This window comes from Borostomias antarcticus (genome assembly GCF_949987555.1).
Source record: "Borostomias antarcticus genome assembly, chromosome: 17".
Classification (NCBI taxonomy): Eukaryota; Metazoa; Chordata; class Actinopteri; order Stomiiformes; family Stomiidae; genus Borostomias; species Borostomias antarcticus.
Genome location: NC_140250.1, coordinates 4,641,687 through 4,666,928, shown reverse-complemented (window position 1 = coordinate 4,666,928; position 25,242 = coordinate 4,641,687). Strand labels below are relative to the sequence as shown.

Below are 25,242 nucleotides of genomic sequence, written 5' to 3'. Positions count from 1 at the left end.
AAAATTTGTGTGAATGCTGAACAGCTGAAAAGAAATTGCAAAAGCATTGCTGAAAATGAACAGCAGAATGGGAGGTAACCTATTTAGACCACAACACATAGACTGTTAGCCTACAATGTATGCCTACTATGTATGTATACATAGTTACCAACATCAGAAGACATAGACTTACGTGGTTACATTACTTATGTAGCTAGCTACAGGAACAGAAAAAATAATAATTTCATCATCTCTCACTCCCAGTTATAAAATGTCCGCTAGCTGAGATGCTAATTTTCACTATGTTAAGCTCTATTGACTTACGTTAAAAATGTTAGTGATCTAAAAGTCAATTTTTGGGGTCTTTCGGGAGAGACGGGAGGTACTGTTGCGTGGGTGGACCGGTAGGGGACTCACTGGATAGTATTTATTTATTTAAGAAATATACAGTCTTTAATTTCAAGCTGTACAAATTAGTATGCCATTTGATAAATAAGTGAACTTTGAGACTGATGCTCCTCTTGCAAGCACACGTTGGATTTAACACCCTTGTGTAGTGAATTGGAAGAACGTTCATGCTGGATTTCACAGCCAAGTGCAGATATGATGCGCTCTGCTAGCCACAACTAGATGTAGCTGTACAGGGATATGCTCAAGCCCATCCACCCCATTAGATATGGTGAGTTCAAATAAACCACTGTCATACAGCCTCAAACCAATGTATTTATGCACTGTTTTTAAGGGTGGGTTGGGATCGTAAGTAGGGAAGGTTAACTGAGAATATTTTGACTGTTTACACATGTCAGTGTTAATTTGCATACTCACAGGAGGACTTCAGACTGAGGCTGAGAGTCACTCGTGTCCAATCTGGCATAACATTAAACATTTATTTTACAAGTTAAATCCAATAGTCTAATTTACTAGTATCACAAAAGATTTGTTGTGATGTTATGTCGCAACAATTACAGCTTTTTTTGTTGCAAAATGTAGCCTACCCAGCTGCAGATTCCGAGAAGATCCGAGACGTAACGCCGCAAACGCATGTGTAGTTTGCTTTCAAATTAAAGTGAAATAAAAATGTCGGCCGTGTGGGGATATATCACCATCTCAGACAAAGATATGCGCTATGCAACTTGTAAAACTTGTTCAAGTGACATTTCAAGAGGAGGTACTACAGCCAAGGATTTTAACACATCAAATCTAACTGGCCATTTGAAAAGCAGGCATCATTTATCATTTCCCTGGCACAAAAGGGGGAATAAAAATAAAATAAACATCGGCATCGGCCATCGGCCGGATTGTTATTTTAAACATCGGCATCGGCATCAGCCCAGAATTTTGCAATCGGTGCATCCCTAATGACGATGACATGCATCAGGGATGGGAGACAGTGTTTCACTGTACATTTGTTTGGATGTGCAATATAAAAACTTAGTCAACGAATCCAATAAGTAATCTTCAAACTTTAGCATATGGTCGTTTGTACGCTCAGGATTGAAAATCCTTTTAATCCTAAGTGAGTTTGAGAATTCACATTTTACAGAGTAAAAAAAAAAAATTGTCCTCAGGATTTATGTAAAGCGGGGTTGTTTTCATGCATTCCTCCTGGCTCTGCTGCTCTTCTCTTGCCACAGTAACCAAACTGCCTGGACTTGGTCTGCTAGGTGATATACAATGACAGGAGTGTTGGGCAACAAGTGCCATCCTCCTTAGTTTGTTAGCTGTTTTATAGTGCTCACAGTTAAACCACTGACTCGCTGCTTAGTGCATGCAATCATTAAGTATTCCACATGCGTATTTGAATACTAGTGTTAAGGATTCTCTGTTACTCCTTTGAATACTAGAGTAATGTCCTCATTACAGTGACAATAGTGTTGTTCCCCTGGCTACTGACTGCTGGTGTAAATAGCCTGGTACCACAGAAACCCTATTCTGGAATATGGGGTGGGGGGTGGCCTTGGTTTCATACTAGTTCCACGGTATACTGAAATGTAAGCACTTTTTTGATACTTTTTTGTTAAAAACGGTTCATTATTAGAATTTCCCAACATTCAGTACTCATTGTAGGTCGGTGTAAGTGATCCAGAGGATGAGCCTCAGCTTCGATTGAGAGAGAGAGATGCAATGCCTCTGCCTCAACATAGAGACAACAACAGTGTGTCCTTCAGAAATAATATCTGTACTGGTTAATAAAACAGCCTTCTGAAGTCTTCTGTTGGACTGCTTTACCTAAAGAGCCAACGTTGATGGGGAACCCACTGACGTAGCCCAGCCTTAGCGAATTAGCTAGCTGGTTAGCAAATAAGGTAGTGTAGAACCCCCATTTCCCGGACGACAATAATCTAATATTTGATATGTTTATTGACATCAGTTAATGTTAGCTAGCAACAAAAAAAAATCTCACAAAATATTATTTGAAACAACCGGAGTTTCCATGAATCGAGAAAGCTTAAAACACGAGCACCCAAAGCCGGCTAGCCAGCTGGTAGGATGGTGATGATGAGCTGTTAACCTAGTGTATCAATGTCAGGCCTACCCAGCTGTATCGTAGTGTATCAATGTCAGGCCTACCCAGCTGTATCGTAGTGTATCAATGTCAGGCCTATCCTGCTGTATCATAAATAGCATGACAAGCATATTAGAAAATGACAAATGTATCAAGCTAGCTACAGTTATTGGGTCTCATTTTGGTGCTTAAAACAGTTAAATAGCATGGGGTTACCTACATTTCTATACTATGGTGGCTCTACTGTGTCAGACAGAACGGCGGGTAAAAACATTCCAAAGATAGTGATGTAATAACTTTAAGAAACCACAGAATCAATCAAAACTGCTTAAAAACGGGTCGGAAATGGTATTGAAGAGGTTTTACAGTGTTCTTTTATGCAATATTCAGGTCCATGTAATCATTTGGCCTTCCCCGTTCCAGTCTATCTCACAGTTGACATCTCTTCGCAGGTACATCCAGCCATGATTGACGACAAGGGCCCCCGTGTGACCGACTACTTTGTGGTGGCGGGGCTGACGGATAAATCCACACCTCTGGAACAGGACCTGTCAGAGACTAAGTCCAGCGGGCCCAAGGCTCCCATCACAGACCTCGCAGTCATCAACAAGTCAGCGGGTGAAACTGTGCCAGAGGGCTTCACCTGCATCGAGAGCACCTACAGTGGTCAGCAGGCCAACCTCAACCATGGCAGCCTCAAGAGCCCAGAGCTCTTCCTCTGCTATAAGAGGGGCCGTGGGAAGCCACCGCTCATTGACATAGGGTAAGTGATTTTATGACTTTGGTGCAATTCACCAAGAAATGTCACATGCACAAATGAAAACAATAGAGCAATTGCAATTCATTTTGAAATTGTCAACTATGTATGATCTGTAATTAACTCACTGCTCAGTTACTGTTTCAAAATGCGTTGATTTTATATCTTATATTGTTTTTGGTGACATGGCATTTTTGGGTTTATTTAATTTTTTGTTAACTACTATTCCACATGCCAATCCTCTCTTTCTTAAAGTCCTTAAAAATGGATTACCATTACATTATTGTCATTTAGCAGACGCTTTTATCCAAAGCGACTAACAATAATTACATTTAACATAGGAAAAGCCAATGTACTACTACTTGCCAGAACTCACAAGTGCATCTCCTTTCTAAAACAACGGACTAAGAGCATAATCTAGTGCTGAAGGCAAAGTGCAAGACTAGCAAAAAAATGGATTAAAAATGGATTGCTATCTGCTCAGCAAATCCAATTTCCTTGCCTGGGCCTCAGTGTTTCACAATTATCTGTCCCCATTCAAATTAGCTTTTTGTGTTTCAAGAGAGTTTGCTGGCGCTGGGCCTCCTTAGATTCTTTCTTTTGTCCCTCAGAATGAATTGAGCTGGAGGGCCCCAAACTTGTGTATCTCTGCATGTCACAGTGTCCCCTCCCCCAGTCCTGTCACCGTCCCACAATTCCAACCTGAGTCCAAGGAATCCTATATAGAAGTTCCAGTATGCCTTCATCCCATTCGTCATGTAATATGCATTGCATGCTCAAATCATTACAGTTTAAAAACAATCAGCTCAAACAAACGATCTTGCGTATTAATACAAAGATGAGCGGTAGCCTACCACCATTTAGCGGATTAACATGTGATTGACCAACTGTTCTTGTTGCGGCCACATTGTAATAATGATATAATCATTTATATCATTATATCATTTAGTGTACAATAAAATACACACTGACAAGATCTTTATGACAAATCTGAATGAATGTGTGTGTGTGTGTGTGTGTGTGTGTGTGTGTTTGTGTGTGTGTGTGTGTGTGTGTGTGTGAAGAAAGAAACACTTGCAGGATAGGGCGTTCCGTTTTGATAAAGGCTGCTGGTTTTAATTAAACGCCCTTTAGACTATTTGCTTTGATTTCTCCTGTGCTTGTTTACTCATTGAAGACTGACAAAATTATGAAAATCAGCCCAGATGCGCTTGTGACCATGAACATTAACTGTGTTAATTAAACCTACCAAATAATAATATTACAACATACTCTAACACTTGCCCAAACACTGATGCAGTACTTTGCAATTGTAGCCTATATCCAATGGATGTATTACCCTCCAAAATGCAGTCAGATGAGATGAATGATCCTTCATTTGTGCCAACAGCTTCATTCGTGCCGACTAGGCTTTCCATTCTACATTTTCAGCAATCACATTGTGTAAAAAGCGGTATGGATAATGTAAACTCTGCCACATTTGTATAATATACTGTAGTGCCTATAAAAGGTATTCACTCCATTTTGTGTCACATGGAACCAAAATTGATTTAATATTATATAGGTAACTGAAAATAATTGATTGCATAGTATTCACTCCCTTTTTTATGACATCTAAATAAGCTCTTGCACAATACATTTTCCTCAGAAGTCACATAATTATTTGAATGGAGGAACCTTCCAAACAGATCCGGGACAATCTTATTCGACGTTTAGTGCAACTTTAGTGCCCTTGGGTATGTGTGTAGGACTTTGATTCTTTAAAATGGTCTACCATTTACTGACATACTGTTTTGCGCTTGCTGACTTTGCTCTACTACTATGTGCTGCCACTCATTTATATAGGCTAGTTGTTCCAACTTTTGAATAGCCAACTCAAAGAGCTTAACTCTGGCGGAGATAAAAGCACAGTCCCCCCACCAACAAAAAGATAGGTTGATGGAATTTCCCTTATTCTTTGACTTTCATAGAAATATCGGTAAGGTTAGCCGGGCGTTGAGAGTTAGCGCACCCTAAAACTGTCAACAATGGTGTCTAGGGTTGATTCATCACAACAGCTAAATCCTCTCCCATATTCCTCCCTGACCAAACCTATACATTCTCCCAGGCAAGAGAGCTTTGAAGTCAAAGCCAGGGGCAGACCATGCCCCAATAACCATTGTCAATTATCATTCTTTATGCAGAAGGCATTAGGCCAGTGAATTCTACTCCACTATATATACAATTACTCATACAGTACTATGGCATTTCAACTTCATTTCAACCCTCCTGACTGAAGCCAGCCAATGTTGCTCACAACTAACACCATAGCCATAAGCTCGTTCACTCCTGTGTGAAGCTCATTCACTTCCAAATGTGAAAACTACGGCAGTGAAAAACAATCTGAGTCTGGTAATCATAAGTTTGTCATTGCGATAGTGTGTTCTGCCTGTTATTTTGACCATTTCGATTCTTGAAGTGGTATTTCTTTGGGTTAAGTTTTAACATTAGAGTCAACCGGGACTTCCTCGTTTTGTCACTGCATTAGGCCTCTGTCAGATAGGCTGCATGGTTGTTTTTTCACTGTGAGGTGGATGGCCTATTGGTATTAGAAATACCAAATAGACTCGTTTATTTTCATAAAAGAGAATAGCCCTTATTCAATGTGTTTTATTATCATTATTTCCAATAATTCTTTTCTTTATAAAAACAAGATTTGGTCTTCTAAAAGTCATTTTCAAAAACGGTAATCAGGGTTGTCTTATATTCGGGTCAATAAGGTGAGATGTGTGACAGTTATTAAGCTCATCATTTACATGCCAATAAAGCATTGCCAGAAATGGCATGATCATCATACTCCTATTAATATGGACGACTCATTCAATGGACAATTGCAGGGTCCTTTATGAGGGGAAGGAGCGGCTGATCCAGGGGTGTGAGATCATCCAGGCCACCCCGTACGGCCGCTGTGCCAATGTCAACAACAGCTCAGCCACCTCGCAGCGCATCTTCATCACCTTCCGCCGTGCACCACCTGTCCAACCCCAGAACTCCCTGGCAGTCACCGACATCAGTGTCATTGTCACCAGCAAGGGAGAGACACCTCCACACACCTTCTGCAAGGTGGACAAGAACCTCAACTGTGGCATGGTGAGTCTGGTCTTTTAGCATACTGATCCTGACCAGCTATCAGTAAAATAATGATTTAGCAGGCTTGGTGAACAGATGCTGGCACTAATGCTTTCTAGAGATCGTGGGATTTCCCAAACTCAATAAATATCACACCTATAAACACAAAACTGCATTGCTGGCTTAATCTTGTTGTAACTAAGATGGGCTAACTGCTGAAAGATACTTTATCCATGGACAGATGTAGCTAGGAAACTTATGGTCAAATCACCCAACCCTAATGTAGGCTATGGGAAACATTGCATAAAAACAAAGGGGCATCAGAAGTAGGTCTCCCCTCAGCCTAGACATATGAGAAAAATAAAAAAAGGAACGAATCGTTGCATCTCTGGTTTGAAGAGGCAAATCTGATTTGACCCACAAAATTCAGAGTCGGGTACAGCCTTAGTTTTCAATCAATAAGGAACAGCTATCATTTCGAGATCCTTTCAGACTACAGATCTATAAATTTAAACATTCAGGTTACTTCATGGCATTAGAAGTTGAAAGTTATCATCTTACTGAAATTGAGTAATCCTATGGATTGCATTACTGATGGCATATTGAAGCAGGTAATGAGTTATTGAATTCTAGATCATTTTCAAACTTGCTTGTACTTTATAGTGGGGCTCCAGTGTTTTCCTGTGTTACAAAAAATCAGTGTCTGCATCCAACTCCATCAACTTCAAAGCTGGTGAGTCAGATCTTGTGGTCTTTGTTTATTTCTTTGTCAGCCTGTCTTTAGGGGGCTGTCAAGCCTCCTTTTATATATTTTTATGCTGTTAGGGAGACCTGTTGCTAGCCCCTGCTTTCCTGGGGTTACACCTCATGGGCACATAATTGCAACAAATTACTTCACTGGGACATGGCTTTCTTTTAAGGGGTTTCTACACATCCACATTTGATTAAGATTCTAAAGCATTAGATTGTCCTCCAAGACCAGAGTACCAATCATTGTACATTCTTTAAACCATTACAAAGGTAGGAAATTATTTTCCCAATATTCAGACTTATTCCTCCCTCTCTTCCACCTCTTAACATATAGGTTTTTTTTCCCCTTTCAGGTCTCATCTTCCGTTACCCAGAGGAAAATGATGAATCCTTCCCTCTCTCAGAGTCTGTACCCTTGTTTTGCTTGCCCATGGGAGCAAAGATTGAGTGCTGGGCCCCCAACACACGATCCCCTCTGCCCGTCTTCTCTACCTTTGTCTTAACCGGATCCTCTGCAGAAAAGGTAAGCACAGTATGGTTTTTACTTACCAGAATTCAAGTTAGGAATTAGGTCAATTCTGACCTAACCCAAAGTAACGGACATAGGACATTGACATCTCAATATATCCTAAAAATATCCAAATATCCCAAAACACTTATATTTAGAGATACATTTGACAAATTGCTAAACTGTGTTAATCCATGATTAATCACAGCAGGCAATGTAATAAACACAGTAAAAATGTGGATGGTTTGAGAGCCCTAATAGGTAGCCTACTTAATTTTGATATAAATTGAATGAACATCTGTATACTTTTTCATATACACACAGAGACAAACAAAACAAAGCCCATGTGAATCCTGTAACACTGAGGCCATCTGCCTTTACCTGTTGCTAGGTGTATGGTGCGGCCATCCAGTTCTACGAACCCTACCCAGTAGACCTGCTTAACGAGAAGCAGAAGGTGCAGTTGGGCCTCCTCACCACTGTGGAGAAGACGGTGATCCCTAACAGGACTGTCAATACCAACAAGTGCATCTGTCTGCTCTCCCGCTGGCCCTTCTTTGAGTCCTTCCGCAAGTTCCTCATGTTCCTCTACAAACTGTCCGTCTCAGGCCCGCACCCACTGCCCATTGAAAAGTAAGAAGCCTTACAAAGCTGTTTTGGGAAATGGGTAGAGGGATCATATCATAATGAATTAAGAAAACAATTGGACATATATTGTTAGCAAATCATTTACTTATTAGCAAAGTTTTGTTTCCCCATATTGTTTTTTTTATCTTCACTGATGCTCTTCTCCAAATTTAGTGATTTCATTTTTTGTTTACTTGTGGCAGTAGGTGACACTTTAATTACATATTGTCAGCATTGAAAGATTAACATACAGTATTGAGTGATATTTTATCCCATTTTTCAAGGAGTGTTGGGATGGGGTGGGGGGGCTGGGGGCATTAGAGGGAGAATAGATTCCTGAAATAGACTAGCAAATTGGTGTAAAACATTTGGCCATTTGTATGCAGCCTTGATGTAGTGATGGCACACTGTGCTAGAAATGCATATTTTCCTGAAGAAAATGTGTGCATGCTGAAAGCAGTCAAAATATTAAATATATTATACTAAATAATATATTTAGTTAGGATATTGGCACTAAATAGTCCCAAATAGTATTATTATTATTATTATTATTCAATAGGAGTTGAAATTCCTAACAGTATCTTATCAGTACTAATCAGTTCCTCATTCCAGTCCTAGGTACACAGCTTGACATTTAAAGGTTCCCAAACTGACAATTTACTATCCCTAGTCTATCAGTATCATCCTCACCTACTCTACTCAATGGAACAAAACACACAGAAATTGATAAAGTATGAACTATTAAGTCAGACTAGTAATGGCTAGATAGATGGGTAAACAGACAGAGGGAATAATATATTGAATTTCCCAAAAGCTATTATAGGAGAATATTACATCAGATCTTCATGTTATAGAGGTCAGATTAAAAAAAAGAACAGGGGTACACTGATGCCTGTATATCGGAAATGTAAGAGTTTTGACCAATGTGGCAACAACTCCCACTTCAATCCATTGAAAATGGATCATATTGGGTGTTGGTGGGTGATTGGTGGGTCACTGCGCTATGACATTGGTTTGCTGTGCATCAAGCCTAACAGCCTTGGCCCATTATGAAATGGCACGTAACACATTCGTTATTGCCTATATGAAAACTATATATCTTTTGTTTTTCTTGTTCATGTTTTTTTTCTGACTAATGGCATGGTCATCGTTTAGGGACTGATGTGTGTGGTTTACTCAACAGGCACATTTCACACTTCATGCACAGTGTGTCCTTTCCCTCCCCTCAGAGGCCCAGAATCCTGGTCCAGGTTAGACATTAGTCTTTATGTACAGTAGTTGTCCTTTTGTTGCTTTTTACTAATTGTATTTTCACACATTTGTGTTTCAGAAATGTTAAATACAGTATTTTTACCTTTCGATAGATGAATTGGTTTCAGTTGTGAGCTACCTGTCTCATTATATTGACCGCGTTAACTGTCTCCATCAGCTCTCTGCACACGACACCTTGATTCTCTCCCAGCCTGTGTGTACACCGCTACCTCTTAGGTAAGAGTTTTACCTCTAGTTGGGTAGAGAGTTTACACTTGCCTTGCTTCATTGACACACGGGTGATATCATATATATCATATATCATAGGTGTGGGACAGCATGTTTACTGTGCACTTGTATATTATGATGTGACTTCTGCGTGTCTCTGGAAAATGTGATCTGGTAAGAATTTTGCCACAATGCGCATACAGACCATTTACAGACAATGTTGTACTTTGACGACTTCAGAAAATCAGGACATGACCTGCCAGAGGCCGTGAAAAAAGCAGACTGCTTATGTTAACTTTTAGAATAATTTTCATGGCCTGGTAGCCAGTGCTTTGTGTCCTGGTAGTTCAGAGCCATTATCCTAAAGAAGTGCAAGCTCTGCTGCTTTGTGTTAAAGTTCAATTAAAAGATAAACAGAAACCAGAGCTCCATTCAGTGTACCCTCATTTCAAGCTGACTGTGCACATGTTCCTGTTACAAACCTCCTCCTCCTCCTCCTCTAACAAACCTCCTCCCCTAACCCTAACCCTCCCCCTCCCCCCTGTCTTCCCCCTCTGTCCCCTCAGTGGGGCAGACTACAGTACTCTGCTGATGAACTTGGGGTCTGAGAACTGCGCCACACTGCTGTACTTTGTCCTGCTGGAGAGTAAAATCCTGCTGCACTCGCTCCGGCCGGCAGTGCTCACGGGGGTGGCTGAGGCGGTGGTGGCGGTGAGCCACAGTTTTTTTTACTTTAGGAATCTACGGTCAGATTTGATTTGTGGTTTTTGTCTAGACCATGGATCCCTACGGCTAATACTAAGTATATTTGTGTTGCAAGTAGTGTCTCGGAGTAAAGTTTCCCAGACTTTCTCTCAAGATTTTCTCTCAACACCTTGTCTCTCTGCAGATGATCTTCCCTTTCCAGTGGCAGTGCCCATACATCCCTCTGTGCCCCCTCTCTTTGGCGGGTGTCCTCAATGCCCCTTGTCCGTTCATTGTGGGGGTGGATTCCCGCTACTTTGACCTCTATGACCCACCTACGGATGTGGTGTGTGTGGACCTCGACACCAACACTATCTACTTGTAAGCTCTGCACGCTTTAACTATAGACACTAACACTCCCCGCCCCCACCGAGTTTAACATGGAAATCCCAGTTCAGGTGACGTTTTTGATGGGGAACCAGGAAAATGGAACGCACCATTAGTGTTATGGTACTCTCTGTGTCTCTACAGTATGTGGTTTATTTGGACCTATGATTTGTGTTTTGCAGATCTGATGAGAAGAGACACGGTAACTGGAAGAACCTCCCAAAGAAGCCCTGCAAGAGCCTTATAAACTCTCTGAGCAACCTGCACCACCAACTGGGCATTGGTAGAAACCTAATATACTCTCTAACCAACCTGCACCACTACCTGGGCATTGGTAGAAACCTAATATACTCTCTAACCAACCTGCTCCACCAACTGGGCATTGGTAGAAACCTAATATACTCTCTAACCAACCTGCTCCACCAACTGGGCATTGGTAGAAACCTAATATACTCTCTAACCAACCTGCTCCACCAACTGGGCATTGGTAGAATCCTAATACACCCTCTAACCAACTTGCACCACTAGCTGGGCATTGGTAGAAACCTTATCAATTACATTGTTTTTATTTATATATTTGAATTTTTTGGATGTCACATCACAGAAATATCATTGTCGCAGCAAAAGCAATGCCACAACAAAGAAAAAACAAAAACTGCTTTAAATAATAAAAACCTTAAAGCCACCAGAAACTTGGCTTGAAATGGTAAACATGCATATATGATATCAAAAGTTCAGTATCTCATTAAGCATCAACAAAAACCTGAGTGAAAATAAACATTCAGAACTACTAGAAAACCTAATTCAAGAACAGTTAATTTTCCTGTCTAGACCATTTCTCAAAACTGTGTGGGTGTGGCAGATCACGTTTTGATTGACAGCTCCACAAATATAATGTTAGCTAGCTAGGCAGCATGAACGATGCTGGCAGATTTCAGTGCATGGCACATCATTTGAAAGCTTACAGTCTGCAATTTCATAATCTGTAAAAAATTGAAATGATCTTGCCCCTCTTGGGGACCAAATCACCAGTTGCTGTCAGATACTGTATAGTTACCTAGCTAATTGCCAAGCAACAAGCCCAACCGTGTTGGGGTGGGACAACTAGAATTCCTAATCTACTGCCAGGCCTTTTCTGCTGGATGATCGTTGCCGATAGCTCTTCTCCTTGTTAAGGCATCCGCAGATCCAGTCTCATATTTATCATACATATATTATCCAGTCTTAGATGATTACATGTCATACTGTGCAATGTGACCAAATTAAAATCTTTTATTAGCCTGGCCAGAAGCTGATAGCCAGGGAGTTGCAAGCACAGTGCATCTGGCTAACACGGCAATGTCAGGCGACTTCCCAGACGTATCAAGCATGGCTTCGAAAGAGCAACAAGAAGCAGTGACGGTCATTGTGTCAGTGTTTCGTCCTGAGAAACCACACTGCATGGTAGAGACGAAAAATACATTCTGACATTGGCAGAGAATTAACGGAGCTTCCAACTGCACGTACAGCAGTGGCGCTTCTGCAGGCCCAGGCTCTGTCACACTGAAGGACTCATTCTCAATGTTATTCGGGTAAACACAGCTGGAGCTCCATGGTGCTGTTTCACTAATTGTGTATTTTGGCATAAAGAGAAATTTAGTCCTAAACAATTCGAATGAACAACAAATGATCTGATTTGTGGTTTTCAGTACGTCGGACAGCTCAGGAGGGCTATGCAGTGGAGATGACCCCCATCGAGGCAGACTTCACGTGGCATAAGAAGATGACTGCGCTGGAGATGGAGATCCAGGAGGCCTTCCTGCGATTCATGGCCACTATCCTTAAGGGCTACCGCTTCTACCTCAAACCCATCACCCAGGCGCCCTCGGAGAAAGCCACCTCCGCAGACTCGCTCTATGACCTACAAGGTGAGGATAGTCATCTACATTAAGACTAGCTTTGAGGTTTAATGAATCTGACGGAGACTTTTCTTAGTGCTGTTCTTAGGAAGTTTTTAAGAACAAATTCAAGGAGAAACCTAGGAAGATATTGGTGAATGAGGCCCATTGTCTTATTGTTGTGTGTTCCATCTGAACTATGTGCGCTTCCCTGATCAATGACACCACAAACAACAGAATTTTTTGATTTCAGAAATACACGGTTCAATAAATCAATCAAAGCTTTATTTGTATAGCGCATTTCAGACACAGAGGCAACACAATGCGCTTTACAGAGGACAAGGGAGGTGGGCATAGGTCGCACCCCAGAGGGAAGAAAAAAAACAGTATCACCCAGGGGCTATTTAATTGAGTGAAAAACATTGACTTTTCCTTTCTGCTGCATGTTCATGTGTTCAGGAAGGGAAAAAATGCCACAGTAGTCTGGTCTGAAAATGCAGAGACAGCTTAATATACAGTAACCTGTTCTGGGTTGCTGAGATATGGGGTTTGCAGTCCGCTTTTGAGTCGTGACACCTGAGCCTTGATCTCCCTCTCTAGGGTTCCTGAAAAGCAGGGACCGGACCCATCAGAAGTTCTACTCTCAACTGACCAAGACTCAGATCTTCATCCGCTTCATCGAGGAGTGCACCTTCGTCAGCGACAAGGATACAGGCCTCGCCTTCTTTGACGACTGCATTGATAAGGTATGAGTGAGAGGGAGTGTGTGTACTAACCAAGCTTCCGATGTAGCCTTGGAACAGCCAGAAACTTTGAGGTGATGTTTTTAAAGTTCCCTATGAACAAAACTCGTATTATGTTTCATTTGCAAAATTAACATTCCCTCTGCTGTGGATTAAAGGAAACCAGCATTTCCTCCAATTCAATGTTTTCCTTTTCCTTTTTCCCCTATCACAGCTTTTTCCCTCTGATAAAGGCGCTGACAAGGGCACCAAGGTAAACACTCACACCTTCTTTTGTTATCCACCCGGTCTTTCTAGTGGTGTTTCTACTTGATCCATGTGTTAGAGGAGCATGTTGGTCTCTGGTGGTTATCTCTTAGTCCTGCAAGCACCAGTAAAACTAGTACTGATTCATTGTCCTTGTTATTTGGAGAAGGAAATTCTGTCTGCGTTTTCATTCTTTCTTCCTTAGTTCTTCAAGATGACCACTACTCTGATACCCACGCTTATCTTGTCTTATAGTTTAAAGATTTGCATGTGTAACTCAATTGCAAATGGTGGTCAGGTGCAACACTCAGGACAGGTCCTCCCTTTCTGTAGGCTGAGGGCGAGTTGTCAGAGGACATCAGACTGATGGAGCTGGACGAATCACAGAAGAGTGAACACACAGTCTTCGTCATGCCCCCTGAACCCTCAGCCGAAGATGGACCCGATCCTGGCGCTCACTTCATGTGAGGCTTCTTCTCCAATTACTCTTAAATTACTTCGGCTTAATTTCATACGTATTTTCTACAGGAAGGTCTGAGAAACAGCCCTGCAAAACTGGTATAAAATGAAATGTACTTAATGAGAAATGTTTAGCATTGGGATTTGGCCTCAAATGGAGATGTGTTTTTTTCTTTCTTTCCCACACGTGATACTGGAACGGAGCAGTTATACAGTAACAATGCTAAGCGCTTATTACAGTAGCAATATCAGTACTATGGCCCCACTGAAGGAACTGGGTCAACAAACTTCTGTAACATTTTCCGATGTGGCCGGGATCAGTGGTGAGAGTTATCCCAAAAAGAACAAGAAGCATACTCTTAAACCTTCTCTTCCACTTCCATCAGATCTAGCAGTCTACAGTACACGTCACATGGAAGCATGAATCACTCCCTATAGAGGTCCTTGTAGGCCACACTGTTTTCCCAGACTCCTATAGAGGAGAGTGTGGGGCACCAAAGACTAAGGACATGTTTACAGTACCATCGCTATTCCAGAATACCCAGAACATTGAGCATATATTCACTCTTTCCTTCTGTCACTCACTCAATCTCCCTCAGCTATAAGAGTTTTCCACGTTTGAGATTGGAGCTGTTCGACCGGCCCAGCGAGCCCATGCCAGCACTGAGCGGCAGGACTCCAGGGGCTAATCAGTCCAGCAGCCCTGCACTTCTGGCCAAGAGGACCAAACAGGTACAAACAAGCACTACACACACTTGGCCATACATACACACTCACTATTATCTTAGGTTGAAGTGCAGACTGCTTTACAGTAATTGTCCCCCACGATGGGACAATTCGTTTGTTCACCACTGGGGGGTGCTGGCCACTGTTCATTTTCCCATTGCCATTTTTGCTTTGTACACAGTTTTGTACATATTAATCACCATAAAGCAAATAAATATTATAAAAATAGGTAGTCCTGCTTTAAATCCTAGGGATTATACAAAAAAATCAATGTTGACTAACCAGGGTAGCAGATACTGTACTTCCGTTTGCACTCCCAATAGTTTCTAAACTTCATAGGCCTCCATAGTCCGTGCCTCATGAATAATGGTTATTATGTGAACTGTCCCATTAGATATATCAGTTCCATTACCTGTGAATTGCCTCTGTTTGTTACACAGGAAATCAAGCTGGCATACAAGATGGCCAAGCGGTTCTACTCCAACCCTCCACTCTGGGCCAAGTGTCTCTTCAGCCACTGCTACAGTCTGTGGTTCATCTGTCTGCCTGCCGGAGTGCGTCTGGCCAAATCTAAAGGGCGAGCGATGCAGCAGGCCTACAGCGTCCTGCTCAAGATGAGGAGCTCTGAGGTGGAAGTGCTGGACGAGGTATGGGGTGTGTGAGTTTGTGTGACAATGACTGGGATGTACAGTCACGCTTACTGTACAATTGTACATACTGTAAGTACTTTACGTGTCACAGTCATTCCAGTGAGCCAGCCTGCACCTTATCAGTAGCCTGGCTTCGCCAGACCCAGTTCCCAAAAATGAGAAGGGTCTAGAGTTTATTTTTGATTTCCCAGGGGCGTTATCAGAGGTCACAGACCAAAATGCCTCTGGACGTAATTGGATAGACCTACAACCAATCAGAGCAACAAAACGTGGGTTAGTTGTCGTATCATCGTATTAAATGGGTACAGTCATTGTATCAAATACACCCCATATTAGATAAACGGTAGTGATTGGCCCAGCAAATGTCAAATGGAACTCGCTCGAGTGTGACCAGACTGATCTGCGGAAAGAAACAGAATGTGAGCTCACGTGATCAGGATGGCAAAGCCAGGCTACCATATCAGGGCCACCTAAATCCTAAAGGGAACAGGGCCGTAATTAATGTTATAAATTGCACCTGTGTTTACTCTGCAATGACATGTCAAAATGGCCGCTGGGAAAAGGGTCTACAAATGATTGCAAAGCTGTAAAGCAATAGCAAGTGCACAGTGAAACTGTTGTCCCACACCCATGATGCATGTCGTCAAAGAAAGAAAGAAAGAAAGAAACTTTAATGATCCCCATAGGAGGAAATTTGGTATTCCAGCAGTAGAAAAATTACAGCAAAAGTTTGGGAATGCGGAAGCAAAAATAGAACAAAGAATAAATACGTCCATACATACAGCATTTGTTAAGTCTAGAATATGTACACACAGTGCAAAGTACTCTTGTATAGCCTTATTGTACAGCCTCATTTCAAAATGGATTAAATGCATTTTTCGAATCAGTCTAGATACAATACCCCATAATGACAAAGTGAAAAAAGTTTTTTCGTAATATTTACAAATGTATTAAAAATAAAAAAGGAAAATATCACGTACACAAGTATTCACTCCATTTGCTATGACACTCAAAATTGAGCTCAGGTGCATCCTGTTTCCATTCATCATCCTTGATATTTCTACAACTTGATTGGAGTCCATGATATTTTTGGGTTGGTCTAAAATGTAATGTATTGAAAAGTAAGTAGTGGCTCGTCACGGCAAGTCTGTTGAACGTGTTTGTGCTCCCTTGCGGTCAGGTGTGCTACCGCGTGGTCATGCAGCTGTGTGGGCTGTGGGGGCTGCCGGTCCTGGCGGTGCGGGTGCTGGTGGAGATGAAGAGGGCAGGCGTTCGGCCCAACGCCATCACCTATGGATATTACAACAAGGTAACAAAATACTGCTTTCTTAACCACACACATCTTGGCGTCACGTACTCCCAATTACACTAATAATATCACCAGATATTTCAAACAATATCGCTGGCTTCAGGCAAACCAAAGTTTGTTGCTAGGCAAATAGATTTTGCAGTCTTATCAGGCTTAATCAAAGGGACCAGTTAAGCTACAAGGTAGCTAACCCCATATTTCCATTCACGTTTCCAAATTATGTGTTGAAAGTTACATTTTTGAAAGTGGTCAGACATGTTTTTCTTACAGTTATATAAAAGCAAAAGACACTTAGTGGTGTGGTGTATCGTCGTTGTACAGTGGTAGGTGCCGATCACACCGAGACGTGTTGCTAGAAACAGGTTCCCAGTGAAACCATTGTTTTCCTATAGTATGGCGCGCCTGGCGTGCTCTCCTTTCTTGTGACGCATTTTTCTAGTGGTTTTTAAACGCGTATTAAAAGTTTAAATATTCGTAATCTTTTAGCGCAAGGCGTGGAGTCGCACTGCATTAATGTCACTCTTGGGCCAGGCAGCCAATCAAATCAAGCAAAAGGCGGGCTCTACTACTTCACTTCTTCCTTTCTGTTTTGATGCCAGTAGAGCTTTGCCCTCAACTGTTGTAATATTGCCTCTACGATTGTTAATATGTAATTTCATTAAGTTTTCATATTTTTTCAGACAAGAAAGTAACCATGTAGATTCCCAATACATGGTCAGTTTATCCAAATAACGCCTGTTTGTCTTGGGTTATAGAGTTCGGGGAATCTAGCTAACTCCACAGCCCACAGCTTACCAGTTAGCTAGCTAGTTACATTATTTACTGGCAGCCAACAGCATCATTAGCTACTGTAGATAGCTAGCTGTCCTATTGAGTGCTCAACTGAATCAAACCTTCTGTTTTTAATACCAGTGTAAGTTGACAGCCCTATCTTGTTAGTGCTAGTTGGCTAGCTAGAGATAATCCGATTAAACTTGGCTGGTTTGTACTTAGCTATTGATAACTAGCTCTAGCTAACGTTTTACAACAGCCGTATGTGCCCTCTCCACCAGGCGGTGCTGGAGAGCCCATGGCCGAGCCACAACCGCAGCGGCCTCTTCATGTGGACCAAAGTCAGGAACGTGGTGCGCGGCGTGGCACAGTTTAAACAGGCACTCCACAGGGCCACCCCGAGAGGACCCACTATGATTTTGACAGGTAAGGACACTGCCACTGATGCAGTGCTCAGGGAGGAGTTTTTTCTTTTGATTGATTCTAATTTACAGGAATGGGCCAGATGACTATTTCTTATGTACATGCCTCGCATACAGACCTTTAAGTCATTTTGTTCGGTTTGAGAAACTCGGCACAACAGCGTGAGCCTGGTCCGGTTTTAATGGAAAGCAAGCATCTTTGTCCTTATTTTAAAATGGCGGTATATATCCTTCACAACCTTGTGTCATGCTTGACTCTTGAAGGTCCTGTTACTCCACTGGAGCGATATCTTCACTTGGGCATTTTACATACATAGTGACCGTTCTGTTCGCCTGCATCGTGTGTGTGGCCTATGTGTTTGTGTCTCACAGGTAGGCAATCGGACCAAGGCTACGGCTCCAAGGACGAGCTGCATCAGGACCTGCCCGACTCTGCTCAATCAGCCACTCCTCTCCTCACCACAGACCACACCACTAAAGCCAAAGCACAGCACAACGGTAGGGAAGGAAATTTGTAAGAATTGGAGACCATGTTGTTGACCCCAAAGGTATCCTGAGCCCCCTAACCCTGTTGACATGCCGGCCCCCAATATTGTCAAGTTGTAACTGCTCACATGCAGTGTGAAAGCACCATACATATACAGTGTCTCTAAAAAGTATCCACCCCTTGGACTTGTTCACATTTTATTGTGTTACAACATGGAATCAAAATTTATTGAATTTAGCGTCTTTGTCACTGATAAACACAAAGTACTCTATAATGTAAAAATGGCGAAGAAAATGGAAAAAAAAATCTAATTACAAAAGAGAAACCTAAATAAAGTATTCATTTATTCTTTTTTCATAAACCAGGTTCAGGCAAGCTATTCACTCTGCGCAGTAAGAGTGAAGAGGTTGCCCTGCCCGAGGAGGACGGCGCCGTCTCCTCAGCCGAGACGGGGGAGGCCGGGACCCAGCAGACGCAGCGCCAGAAGTCCTTCTCCGAGCTCCGCAGCTGCAGCTTCAGCGCCGAGAGCCGGGCCGGCATGCTCCTGGAGAAGGGGGTGGACCACATCGCCAGCCGCATGGGCGCCGACGCTCGCATCCTGGCCGCCGCCCTGTCGGCGGGCGCCGGCCCGCTTTCCGGAACGGCCAGAGCCCTTTTTCAAGACTTCGAGGAAGAGTCCGAGGACGGTGGCGGTTTAATTCTAGGGAAACTATCAGAGGAGGAGGATCCGGCGATGGACACGCCCACTTTAGAAGGGGAGGCGCTTGAAAAAGAGGAGAGGGCTGGAACGGAAGGGAAGAGTGAGACGAGACTGCAAGAGAAGGGAGAGGAGGAAGAGGCAGAGGCGAGGGGGGGCACCCTGGAGAGAGAGGACGTCAAGGTGGGCGCGGACCCCCTTTCCATCCTGGTCTCGGAGAGCGATGAGTCTTCCTCTGTGACCAGCCAGGAGCCGCTGCACTCACTGCCCATTGTCGTGTCCCGCAACCTGGCAGAGGAGATCGAGATGTACATGAGCCTGCAGAGCCCTTTGGGCGCAAAATCGTCCAGCATGGAGCTCCACCAGAGCCAGGATGACTCCACCGACGCTCCTCCGGCCAAGCAGCCTCTCGAGCGGAGGTCCAGCCTCCCCGTGGCCCCCATAAAATCCCCGCCGGGTTCGTCTGAAGACGCAACCAAAGGCAGCCCGGTTACCGTCACGCGCTCCAAGACGTTCGCCGTGAAGACCAAGCACCTGGCGGCCAGCCCGGGTCATAGGTCATCGTCTCTGACCGCTCTGGTTAAGTCATCCCAGAGTGGCTCTTTGGGCTCCGTAATCAACTCCATCTCTGGCATCAAGATGGAAGCCCTGCTCTCTGGACCTAAGATGGACGTACTAAAGTCGGGGATGAAGCAGGCGGCCAACGTGGCCAGCAAAATGTGGGGAGCGGTGTCCTCGGCCTACGCCTACTCTGACGATGAGGTGAGTTTGCACCTTCGCAAATATTAGCAAAACATAATATGTCTGGAGTGGAGTAACGACCACACAATTGTGGTGTAAAATTCCTCCATGTCAATAACAACTCAATTCCTTCCCTAGGACGAGCCATCCCAGGGTGGGGGGAGCTTCCCAGTAACGCTGGACGAGCAGCTACTGTCTGGGGGCGGCGGGGACAGCCCCACCCATAGAGGGCACATCCCGGGCCTGGTGTCCAACGGCCTCACCCAGAGCAGAACCAGCCTGGGTAGCAGCAGCGGGAGCAGCGACACAGGGAGAGGGGCACACCCAACAACATGTAGGTCCACGAAAAACACTCAATCCTCGACTGTAACAGACATGTATGCAGTATGCAGAGGCAAACACATAAACAACAGGTTCGCTAGAAAAGAAAAGATGATCTCATACACACTTCATTATCCATGCAAATGTGAGCACATTAGTGATCTCTTAGCGTTGCACCAAACAAATTGATCATGGACCAAAAGAGACCTCAAGACTGATTCCTCTTTTATAATCATGTAATTGTGTTATATGCCAGAATGATGACTGTGTAGTGTGTATGTACGTTTCTGTGTGTTCACAGATCTGACTCCAGGGAGACCCCACAGAGGCCCAGACTCTGAGAGGTCAGAGCAGGGCTCCTCCCACCACGCCTCCACCTCCAGCATCTACCAGAACATTGCCTTGGAGGTGAGTGGCACACACACACACACACACACACACACACACACACTTTATACCACGCTATTCTTGCACGTTGGCTTTAGCACTAGATTATGCTCGTAGTCACTTGTTTAGAAAGGAGATGCACTTGTGAGTTCTGGCGAGTAGTAGTACACTGACTACAGAACCTGCACTGTACGTTAAATGCATTATTGTAAGTCGCTTTGGATAAAAGTGTCTGCTAAATGACTGTAATGCAAATGTAATGTAGGGATGTCATGAAAACCGAAACTTGATTCTGATTTGATACCAAATTATACAAATGGATCTGATATCCATTTATTTCATGTTTGGTGGTTAATACATAATTCATATTTTTTATCAAAATGTTTTCACATTCTTACGTTTGTCTGTATAATCCCCGTGACTGAGCCGAGCTCCTGGTGTGTGTGTCTGGGGCTGTGTGTCGTAGGTGCTGATGTCAAGCTGCTCCATGTGTCGCTCCTGTGAGGCTCTGGTGTACGACGAGGAGATCATGGCCGGCTGGACGGCCGACGACTCCAACCTCAACACCACCTGTCCCTTCTGTCACACCCCCTTCCTGCCTGTGCTCCATACCGAGTTCCAGGACCTGCGCACCGCCACCGGGTGACTGTCCTTTTCTGTGTGACTGTCCTTTCCTGTGTGACTGTCCTTTTCTGTGTGACTGTCCTCATTGCACTGGCAGCTAGTTAAATTCACAGGTCACACTTTACAATAAGGGTCACAAAAAACATAAGTTAACTGTTAACTAAAACATTAGTTAACTGTTAACTAATACTTATTTAGGGTTAGGTTAAGATTACTAATATTATATTAATACCTTAGTTAAGGTTAGGGTTAAGGTTAGGTGAGTTAACCTTAGTTAACATAAATAACATTAGTAAATGGTTAATAGAGACATTAGTTTACTGTTACTTAATGCTTAATAATGCATTAACTAATGCTTATTAATGTACCCTTATTGTAAAGTGTTACCAATTCACAGACTTGACAGTGCTGTTTCTTTAAATTACTATAATTTATTTGTCACTTGTTCTTATAGACATACTAGCGTCATGTCCAGGGGGTGTACTTGTACATCAAGCTGCCTCACGCTACAGAAACAGGAGATTGGCTCCTGCCCTATGGGCCACTAGGCCTGAGAAACATTGGTTCTCAAAAAGGCAGAATGAGTTCTGTTGACCATCACGGGCAAACGTAATTCAGCTCTGCAAAACTTAACACAGTTGAACTGCGGAAATCAATGTTCAGTAGGCCGGACATGCGCTGTGAACAACGCATTGTAGACCCTTTGATTTAGCTGCAGACGGTCGGACATTTCACAAATGCAGGAACGGCATGACTGCATCTGATTCATGTTGCTATCAGTAGGCCTGCTCCTCTAGATCTAGCAAAGTTAATTGTGGAAGCGTTTGTAAATTATGTATAAATAGATGTGAACTTTGATAATCCTCTTGGGGGGGGAATGTGGGCGTTTCAGCAGAGGGAAAAGTACAGCATAGGTTGGAATACAGAATAAACAAAGTAGCGAATATACATAGAGAGAGAGAACCAGGATATATGCATACAGTATGTGTAAAACAGAATACATATATACACACACACATGCATACATATATACGTACGTACATACATACATACATACATACATACATACATACATACATACATACATACATACATACATACATACATACATACAGTCTGTATAAATATGTCTAATAATACTCATATATACATACATTCATACATTATAGGTGTGGTATCCAACAAAAGTGTGATCTCGATCCATAATATGCACGTGCTTAACCGTCGTTCAATGACCCGCCCAACCCCCCCTCAGGTTCTATCTGAAGCCCAGTGCATCAGGAGACAGCATCCACAGCACCAGCACCCACCCTACAGCCCCGGGCTCCACAGAGGACAAGGTGGAGGACACGGGGGACACGGGGGACGCACCTGACCTCATCAGCATCACGGAGACATCTGAGGAGAAGCCAGAGAGCCAGCCCCTCACACATAAGAGGTACTCCCAAAACGTCCTCTCAAAAGATGTTCCGTGGCATTTGCAAGAATCAGCTGCTAGCTGAAAATATCGAAATGAGGAGAAAATGTAATATCAGTAGAAACAAGTGAACGATCTTGAAACATGTCCTAAAAACAGGGGCTTAATGTAGTAGTTGCAGCTCTCACTATCCCCTCACCTCTTACTAACATCCATGGTAGTAAATTAATTTTAAAACATATTTTCTGTTTTTACTTCACCTACAGTATCTTATTTCATCCAGCACAGGCAAGTGGCAGCCCTTAAATTAGCCCACAGTGAATTCATACTTGAAAGCATTGCTTGCTTATTTACTGAGGGGTTAAAGTGATGTTAAGAAGTTGATATGATTTTTCCTCTGCAGTCGCAATGGAACAAGTTAAGAAACAGACTTTGTTATACGAATGTTCTCCATCTTTGCTTTTGCCTCTTCTTTTTCCTAGTCTGGTACCAGAGCCAGTACAGTCGGACCCACTGGGCCTGCTGGAGATCCAGGCAGGAAAGCGTGAGACTTCACTGACACGCAGTAATAGTGTTGGTGGACCCCTCCAGAGCTTAGACCCAGCTGGCAGGCCTGGGCACGGTGTGTCCACCAGCAGTCTACCCTGCAGCCTGCATGAGGTGTGTTTATTGCACGTCCCCCATAACCCCAGTTTCAGTAGGATTCATGTTATAACCAAATGACACGAACCACAATCGGACGGTTCACAATTTTAATTTTTCCAGAAAAATGAAGAATCACAAATATTCACCCCCGTTATCAGTACTTTGTGGTTCCTCCCTTGGCCATTGTAACATATCTTAAGTTAGAAGCTACCTTCTGTAGTGTCGTACGAGTCTATGGAACTTCTTGGGGGGGGGGGGGGGGGGGATCCTCAATCATTTCTCATGGATAATTGTTTTAGTTCCTTCAAATTCTTGGGTTGACATCTGTGGAGTGTGGACTGTTTTTTTGAGTTCAACTACAGTGTTCAATTGGATTGATCTTTGGCACTCGGCCTGCGGTACGACCGTATCACAGCTGTGCTGATATTCAATATAACAGCACTCCCTCTTGTGTGATATTGCTCAATATCAATATTCCGAGTGGTTATATGGATGATGGTCCGGAGTGGGAGGGAGAGATGTGTTTTGGTTCAGAAATGAGCCTGCGCCTGTGTGTCCCAGGCGGGCCTGGGTCAGAGGAGGCCCAATCCCAAGCCGGTGTCTGTGCCGTACCTCAGCCCCCTGGTGCTGCGGAAGGAGCTGGAGACCCTGCTGGAGAACGAGGGAGACCAGGTAGCAGACGCTCTCTCACATGCTTTTCCACACACACACGCACACATGCTCACACACACTACTCACACACACACACTTTATTTTCCCTTTATTACCGATGTTATATATATGTATGTGTATGTGTGTGTGTGTGTGTGTGTGTGTGTGTGTGTGTGTGTGCAACCTAATGAATGTGAAATATTCATCACAAAGTTAGTAGTGAATGAATTATACTATAGTCTGGTAAAAGAACGGATAGCATTCATAATAACTTCAAGATTTCCAATGGTCTTTATATTTCTATGGGTTGAAACTTTTTGTGAGCCATACTCACATGTGATATGACTTCCTGAATTGAATTGTTCCCAATCAGGTGATCTACACACACAAGTTCCTGAGCCAGCACCCTATCATCTTCTGGAATCTGGTGTGGTATTTCCGCCGTTTGGATCTGCCCAGCAACCTCGGTGGCCTTATACTCACCTCTGAACACTGCAACAACGGAGTCAAGGTTAGAATCTCCCTCTCTCGCTCTCGCTCTCTCTCTCTCTCTCTCGCGCTCTCTCTCTCTCTCTCTCTCTCTCTCAACATTACATCCTCAACAGATCACAGCCTCCCTTTGTCTCTTTATAACACACAATGTACTATTATATATACTGTATATAACATTGTTCAATATCAATCAGTCCATAGGTTTATTGTGTGTGTGTGTGTGTGTGTGTGTGTGTGTGTGTGTGTGTGTGTGTGTGTGTGTCTCTGTCTCTCTCTCTGCAGCTCCCACAGACATCCCTCTCTCAGGACAGTAAGCTGGTGTATGTTCAGCTGCTTTGGGACAATATCAACCTCCATCAGGAGCCTGGTGAACCACTCTACCAACTCTGGAGAACCCTGTGTGAGTGCACACACACACACACACACACACACACACACACACACACACACACACTAATGAGTTGATGTTGCACTCTTACATGCATGTACAAGGGAAGTGTTTATTTTTAGTAATTATTTTGTGAAGCATTTCAGAGTTCTATGTTTATCAATGGTGGTCGACTTAGTGATAAGTGGTAAGATCCAATGTAGTTTACACAAATGGATACATATAAGAATCTCCATTATATATTTTACGGTTATGAATCAATGCACAGATTTCTAAAAACAAATATTCGCCCATGCAGCAAAAGACACTTTTAGCATTTTTTCGCTGTTCTAATGACAGCACTAGCATACAGATGTCGTCGCACATTTAAAACTTTGCCCGTGCTACGGCAAGGCTTGGAAACA

At 43.2% G+C, this 25,242-nt stretch overlaps 1 protein-coding gene across 1 annotated transcript in view; it reads left to right on the top strand.

The window, feature by feature from the left end:
• Positions 1-25,242, top strand: part of dennd4c (DENN/MADD domain containing 4C) — a 42,195-nt gene that overhangs the window by 10,940 nt on the left and 6,013 nt on the right. Inside the window, exons 2-29 of the mRNA XM_084452141.1 lie at positions 2,938-3,248; positions 6,119-6,371; positions 7,014-7,083; positions 7,454-7,623; positions 8,000-8,241; positions 9,419-9,485; positions 9,665-9,723; positions 10,281-10,425; positions 10,604-10,779; positions 10,968-11,068; positions 12,474-12,692; positions 13,263-13,408; positions 13,620-13,658; positions 13,985-14,115; positions 14,710-14,842; positions 15,277-15,483; positions 16,667-16,795; positions 17,848-17,992; positions 18,361-18,486; positions 18,841-19,934; positions 20,052-20,247; positions 20,536-20,642; positions 21,088-21,263; positions 22,501-22,683; positions 23,145-23,322; positions 23,869-23,979; positions 24,332-24,469; positions 24,733-24,850. Coding sequence (XP_084308267.1) covers positions 2,950-3,248; positions 6,119-6,371; positions 7,014-7,083; positions 7,454-7,623; positions 8,000-8,241; positions 9,419-9,485; positions 9,665-9,723; positions 10,281-10,425; positions 10,604-10,779; positions 10,968-11,068; positions 12,474-12,692; positions 13,263-13,408; positions 13,620-13,658; positions 13,985-14,115; positions 14,710-14,842; positions 15,277-15,483; positions 16,667-16,795; positions 17,848-17,992; positions 18,361-18,486; positions 18,841-19,934; positions 20,052-20,247; positions 20,536-20,642; positions 21,088-21,263; positions 22,501-22,683; positions 23,145-23,322; positions 23,869-23,979; positions 24,332-24,469; positions 24,733-24,850 — 5,158 coding nt within the window. The 5' untranslated portion in view covers positions 2,938-2,949. The remainder of the gene's footprint in view (positions 1-2,937; positions 3,249-6,118; positions 6,372-7,013; positions 7,084-7,453; positions 7,624-7,999; positions 8,242-9,418; positions 9,486-9,664; positions 9,724-10,280; positions 10,426-10,603; positions 10,780-10,967; positions 11,069-12,473; positions 12,693-13,262; positions 13,409-13,619; positions 13,659-13,984; positions 14,116-14,709; positions 14,843-15,276; positions 15,484-16,666; positions 16,796-17,847; positions 17,993-18,360; positions 18,487-18,840; positions 19,935-20,051; positions 20,248-20,535; positions 20,643-21,087; positions 21,264-22,500; positions 22,684-23,144; positions 23,323-23,868; positions 23,980-24,331; positions 24,470-24,732; positions 24,851-25,242) is intronic.